This window comes from Spea bombifrons, chromosome 10 (genome assembly GCF_027358695.1).
Source record: "Spea bombifrons isolate aSpeBom1 chromosome 10, aSpeBom1.2.pri, whole genome shotgun sequence".
NCBI lineage: Eukaryota > Metazoa > Chordata > Amphibia > Anura > Pelobatidae > Spea > Spea bombifrons.
Genome location: NC_071096.1, coordinates 39,332,018 through 39,338,692, shown reverse-complemented (window position 1 = coordinate 39,338,692; position 6,675 = coordinate 39,332,018). Strand labels below are relative to the sequence as shown.

Below are 6,675 nucleotides of genomic sequence, written 5' to 3'. Positions count from 1 at the left end.
AACGATTCAACAACAACGAAACGATTCAACAGAGTCCCGGACGGAGGAGTGAGAACCGATACAACGAAACGATTCAACAACGAAACGATTCAACAGAGACCCGGACGGAGGAGCGAGAACCGATACAACGAAACGATTCAACAACAACGAAACGATTCAACAGAGACCCGGACAGAGGAGCAAGAACCGATACAACAAAACAATTCAACAACGAAACGATTCAACAGAGACCCGGACGGAGGAGCGAGAACCGATAAAACAAAACAATTCAACAACGAAACGATTCAACAGAGACCCGGACGGAGGAGCGAGAACCGATAAAACAAAACAATTCAACAACAACGAAACGATTCAACAGAGACCCGGACGGAGGAGCGAGAACCGATAAAACAAAACAATTCAACAACGAAACGATTCAACAGAGACCCGGACGGAGGAGCGAGAACCGATACAACTAAACGATTCAATAGAGTCCCGGACGGAGGAGCGAGAACCGATACAACGAAACGATTCAACAACAACGAAACGATTCAACAGAGTCCCGGACGGAGAAGTGAGAACCGATACAACGAAACGATTCAACAACGAAACGATTCAACAGAGACCCGGACGGAGGAGCGAGAACCGATACAACGAAACGATTCAACAACAACGAAACGATTCAACAGAGACCCGGACAGAGGAGCAAGAACCGATACAACAAAACAATTCAACAACGAAACGATTCAATAGAGTCCCGGATGGAGGAGCGAGAACCGATACAACTAAACGATTCAACAGAGACCCGGATGGAGGAGCGAGAACCGATACAACAAAACAATTCAACAACGAAACGATTCAACAGAGACCCGGATGGAGGAGCGAGAGCGATAGAACGAGACGATTCAGAGTCCTGGATGGAGGAGCGAGAACCGATACAACGACTGGCATGCCATGTGAATGGCAGGTAATATTGCAGTACGAGTACCCACAGGTTATACCCATGACTGCCATTAGTGGGGATACAGGCATCAGACAAGACAAAGTTAGCGGAAATGCCACTAGTGGAAAATAACATCCAAGTGTGAGCCATTAACTGGCAACGTGATTTCACTGCACATTCCTTATTGAGAACTGGGAGAGAGCAGACAAGGCAGTTGGGTGAAATAAAGCGTCTTGTGCGGATCAAAAAGCGATATAAATATATATATATATACACCCCGTCATGAGACAAGTGGAAAGCCGGCATCACCATAACCACGTGACCCAACATGGCTTTAGAGGGGCTTCAATGGATCGTAGACGAGACCAAAGACCGGTTAAGGGTCAGAAGATGGGCCACCAAGTTCTTTGTTTCATCTGGCCAGGAATGTACATGAGAGCCTCTATTCTCATCACGCTCAGGATAATGCGCGATGGCGCTGGGAGCGGTTAGTGACAGAGCGGCAGCTGTAGCGTGATCAGTGTGCGGACCCCTTGGAGCCAAGCTTATAGTGATGGGAATAATTATCCGACACGGTCACCTCCACAACAGATGGAGCCACAGCACCTCCTAATGTCCGTCCGGGAGGAAGACGCGCAGCATATTCACCTGATCTATACTACAAGAGCAAACGTAGTCACGTACACAGATTATATACACCGACCATAACAGTAGCTGCACGTTTACACGCAGAGAGACTGCGCCCCGGGCTCATGTCCCGTATAGAAACAGGTGGGAGAGAGAGACACAGCTCTGGGAGACCGCAAGCGTGGAAGCGTTGTGACCGAAATCTATAATAGGTGCAGCTGTGGCTACATGGGAAGGTTTCTATGTACACAGCTGGGGTAAGATGTCAGAAGCCCTCTCCTCTCCTGCCTCCCCAGTTTCAGACCTCAAATATTTATCAGACAAATAGACATGGGGGGGGGCTTTGCGTGCATATATCACACAGCTGGGCGGGGGTGGCAGCCAGCAACAAGCGTCACACGCAAGCCAGAGCAAAGAGCGAACACATGCTGCGAGGAGACCCCCACTCAGTATCCTGCTGCAGTCCAGGGGCGGACACACACACGGTATCCCGCTGCAGTCCAGGGGCAGAACCCCAAAGTAGTAACGTACAGGGACAAGACCCCCCCACTCAGTGTCCTGCTGCAGTCCAGGGGCAGACCGCAGACCACACACACACACACGGTATCCCGTTGCAATACAGGGGCAGAACCCCAATAAAAGTAGTAAAGTACAGGGACAGACCCTCACTCAGTGTCCTGCTGCAGTACAGGGCAGACTAGGACTCAGCAGAGTGCAGCAGACCCCTGTCTGTGAGTGATATGCCTCACCATATGGCTCCCAAGGGGCCCCTGGGCAGAGCTTGCAGCAGGCAGGACTCTGCTAACCAGACTCTCCTCCTCCTCCTCCTCCCCTCCCAAGGAAGTGCTGTCAGCTGGGAGGAGACTCACCCACAGAGGGGCAGATTCCAAGCAGCAGGGACAGCCTGGCAGCTCTTCTACCCCCACCTGTAATATGTAAGTACTAGGGGTAAGAGGGCACACACACACTCACGCTCACACACAGCACTTCCTCAAACTTAGGCGAGTTCCAGGCAGTGTCTGCAGCCCAGTGGCTCCAGTTCAGTTATACAGACTCCCAGTAACAGCACAGGGGACATATATCCTGGGGTGCTGGGTGGGGGGTACGTAGTACCTCATGGGGGAAGGGGGCAGGTATACTGAGGTTTCACAGGCGAAGTATAGATACAAAAAAAAAAGTGTGGAAAGGAGGTGGACCAGAAAGTTGTGGGAACCATGGAGATGGAAGACTGACAGCACTGGCAGCCAATGATACGACAGCACAGTGTAAAATGGCCAATGGAAGTAACAGATGTTGATAGACTGGCCTGGAATCCTCGTGTGACCCCTCCTCCCCCTCTTTGTAGTGAATGGGAGAGAGATGATGGGACACGGGGATGGAATGTACTTAATACTGCGCACCGGGACAGTAACTAATACATACACCGCATGATTCCCAGTAACACAGCCAGCACACGGACTCGCAGCACCCCAGTAACACCGCCAGCACACGGACTCGCAGCACCCCAGTAACACCGCCAGCACACGGACTCGCAGCACCCCAGTAACACCACCAGCACACGGACTCGCAGAGCCCCAGTAACACCGCCAGCACACGGACTCGCAGCACCCCAGTAACACCGCCAGCACACAGACTCGCAGCACCCCAGTACCACCAGCACACGGACTTGCAGAGCCCCAGTAACACCGCCAGCACACAGACTCGCAGCACCCCAGTAACACCGCCAGCACACAGACTCGCAGCACCCCAGTACCACCAGCACACGGACTTGCAGAGCCCCAGTAACACCGCCAGCACACAGACTCGCAGCACCCCAGTAACACCGCCAGCACACAGACTCGCAGCACCCCAGTAACACCGCCAGCACACAGACTCGCAGCGTCTCACTAACACCACTGGTAAATAAACCAGTGTGTACCAGCAACACCAGTACAACAAAATAGAAAACCCAGATTTTTGGTCTGTTTTTGATCATGTTTCTTTCTGTTTTCAGGGCTCATAAACCATCTTTAATTACACAAAGTTGATGGATGGATTTCCAACTAATTAGCGAGTGAGTGGGCCTTGCAGAGGCAGTGCCACGCACAATAAAGGAGAAGCAGCCATTAGCGATATACAGAGCGGGGAGGTCGGCCCCAGGGCTGCAGGGCACAGAGCGGGGAGCTCACCCCGACCCTGGACTTGCCTAACAGGCATGGTAACTACATTTTGGGACAGCTGTTAATATTGTGGCGTAAGAGCACTTTCACGCTGTCACGTGTCACATACATCCACTCTTAGTAGCTCACTATGAGTCAGAGCAGCGGTCCCAGCCCCAGGCTAGCAGACTCCCCTCTCTTGTTGCAAAGCACAGAACTTCTTTATGGTGTGAGTAATCCTCCACCAGAATGTATATACCACCCGGAATCCCTTACTCCTTCCCCAAAAAGTCTACCACCCTCCCCGGTGCCCCAGACAAACATCTCAACGGGGGATTGGGAGAGCCGAGAGGAGCTTCGCCTCCGAGAGCTGGAAGAGGCTCGGGCGCGAGCGGCACAGATGGAGAAAACCATGCGCTGGTGGTCAGACTGTACAGCCAACTGGAGAGAGAAGTGGAGTAAAGTGAGAGCTGAACGCAATAAGGCCAGGGAAGAGGGAATACAACTCAGGAGTAGGCTTGAGATACTGAGCAAGGAGCTAGCGGCTCTCAAACGAGAGAGGCAAGAGGCAGCCAGCGAGACCGAACAACTTCGCAGAGAGCTGGAGAGACTTCGACAGAACAAAGGGGAGCCAGAGGCCGATGATCTGAACACAGAGGAGCCGGTGCGGGATGTAGACGCCTACAGTTGCATCAAGAACAAGGTCAGTAGCCACAAGTGGTACAAAAGTGGGGGCAGCCGGGTTACTGACAGGAGGTTTAATGGCCGATGAAGCTGTCGGGTAAGTTTAGCAATCTAAAAGCTGACGGGTCTACAAGGTATGCAGAATATAAAAGCACAGCACCCTGGGGCAGGCATGTCCATGCTCGACGGGTGGGATTCGAAATGTTAGAATTCCACCTGTAAGCCGAGAGCAGCCTTCTTAGCAAAATACCAACCATCTATAGTGTCATCTTATTCTGTGATGGCGAACAATGAATAATTAAGACATAACACGTCGGACACAAATAGAAGGGTCTTCCTCCTAAGGAGCTTATATTCTCGAATTATGACTTGGTGAAAGTTGACAGGTTCTAACAGCCCTATTCTGCGCTTATGACTGACATCTAGGACACCGACCTGCAGACGGAAGGCTGGGAGCAGCAGAATGGGAGGCGCAGCCCAAGGGTCCGGAACTGGGACGAAGCAAGCGCCGGTGAGGAGGATGTTCCGAGGGTTACAGCTCTCCGGCTGAGGCTCGATGAGACCCACAAGGTGCTGCTTAAAGAGAGAGAGTAAGAACCTTAATACCATTAAAGTAGCCTCTAACACGTAAGAAAAACAACGCCTGAACATCTGCACATCACCATGTTTAGGCTGCCAGATAAGCAGAATATCCTATTGCAGGGACAAAGTGCAGCTGAGTAAAACCATTGAGAAGATGGAAGCTGAACTTGGTCAGTGGAAGATGAAATGTGAGGAGATGAGCAAAGCCAGGCAGGAAGTGGTTAAGCAGGTGAGTGGAGATGCGGGTGGATTTGGAGCACACGGAGGACACGGGATGTGCTGCATCCATTGTATGACTGGGGAGTCAGGAGTAACTGAGTAGGGCGCTTTACGTAGACAGTGCATGTTTGATGGACGCCCGCTTTTTCAGCTCACCCTTCTAAGGGAGCGACACCAAGACGAGCTGGGTCGCATTTCAGAAGACCTGCAAGATGAACTCGGAGTCCGGTCGAGTATGGACAAGAAGCTGGCGGAGCTCCGAGCCGAGGTACCCGGAGCTGACCCGGAAGATGGCCAGCACAGCCTTCTGTTCCCTACACGTCAGTCTGTCTGATTAGAGTTTGTCGTACGCCGTAGTGTTTGAAGAGCCGAGTAAACTGCTGGCAAAAATAATGAACAAACAATAGCAATGTTATTGGAAAGTATTCCCATCGCCCTGACCCGATTGACTGCAAGTACTAATGCTAAGGCTTTCACACCATCTATATATTATATCTATCTCATATCTATCCATCTAATATCTATACATTCTGCTAGTCTTGTCACGTGACATGTAAATGAAATCACTGTTACCACATATTTTCCATGTATGGCGGCCGCTCACAATGGTTATCCACATCAACCTTTCATAATACCGCACGACTAGATGGAGGCACTCCAGGCCGAGAACGCAGAGGAGTGGGGCCGTCGCGAAAGGCTGGAAACTGAAAAGCTTAGCCTAGAACGAGAGAACAAAAAACTGAGGCTTCAGATTCAAGACCTGGAGGAAATTCTGACCCGAAAGAGGAGACAGACGGCCAGTGCCCTCGACACTGACCTGAGGACCATCCAGACTGAACTCTTTGAGAAGAATAAGGTGAGTGAAATATTAGTAAGTCCCATTAAGAAACGCTTTAAGGGTCTCTGCACCTTCATGTTTGGAACAGACAACGCTGACAGCTTAGAAGGGTAAAAAAAGGGTATTTAGCCGATGTTTCCATCACTTTACACGTTTTTACCGCTACTGAATTAGAATCTCGTGGGATGGCTTTAGGTCAGACGCCATGCTGTGCCACGCTGCCCAACATATCAGAGGAATGGCACAAAGCGCAGTCTGGCTGTAACCGATGCCTAGCACGCTGTGTTCCTTTAGCGTCATGGAGAACCTATGTGCTGCCCGCTGCCGCGCATACATAACACACAGAGGCATCGGGCTTTCCATCAATCATACATTGCCACAGTCTGGGCACGTAACGGGTTAGAGACCTGCTGCTATGCTTGGTGCCAAACAGCTGCCAGTAATTCGTGTTCTCCATTCCCACTGTGTAACGCGCACCAAGGCACCCTGCCGCGACCGCCGACGTTTCTGCTGGATCTTGGGTTACACGCTGTGCCGTATGTTTCCACCCCAGGGGTTACGTAAAGGGGAACGGGGGACCAATGGCTCAGCATACGTCCGATACACGGGCAGCTGATGATAAACGTCTAGCGACGACTCGCTGTGGGAAGAGAAGAAAGCCGTTA

The 6,675-nt window shown here is 51.3% G+C and overlaps 1 protein-coding gene across 1 annotated transcript in view; it reads left to right on the top strand.

The window, feature by feature from the left end:
- Positions 1 to 3,686: 3,686 nt before the first annotated feature.
- Positions 3,687 to 6,675, top strand: part of CCDC102A (coiled-coil domain containing 102A) — an 8,410-nt gene continuing 5,421 nt past the window's right edge. The window contains exons 1-5 of the mRNA XM_053448503.1: positions 3,687 to 4,390; positions 4,798 to 4,961; positions 5,074 to 5,182; positions 5,324 to 5,440; positions 5,819 to 6,028. Of these exons, the coding sequence (XP_053304478.1) occupies positions 3,839 to 4,390; positions 4,798 to 4,961; positions 5,074 to 5,182; positions 5,324 to 5,440; positions 5,819 to 6,028 (1,152 nt within the window). The 5' untranslated portion in view covers positions 3,687 to 3,838. The remainder of the gene's footprint in view (positions 4,391 to 4,797; positions 4,962 to 5,073; positions 5,183 to 5,323; positions 5,441 to 5,818; positions 6,029 to 6,675) is intronic.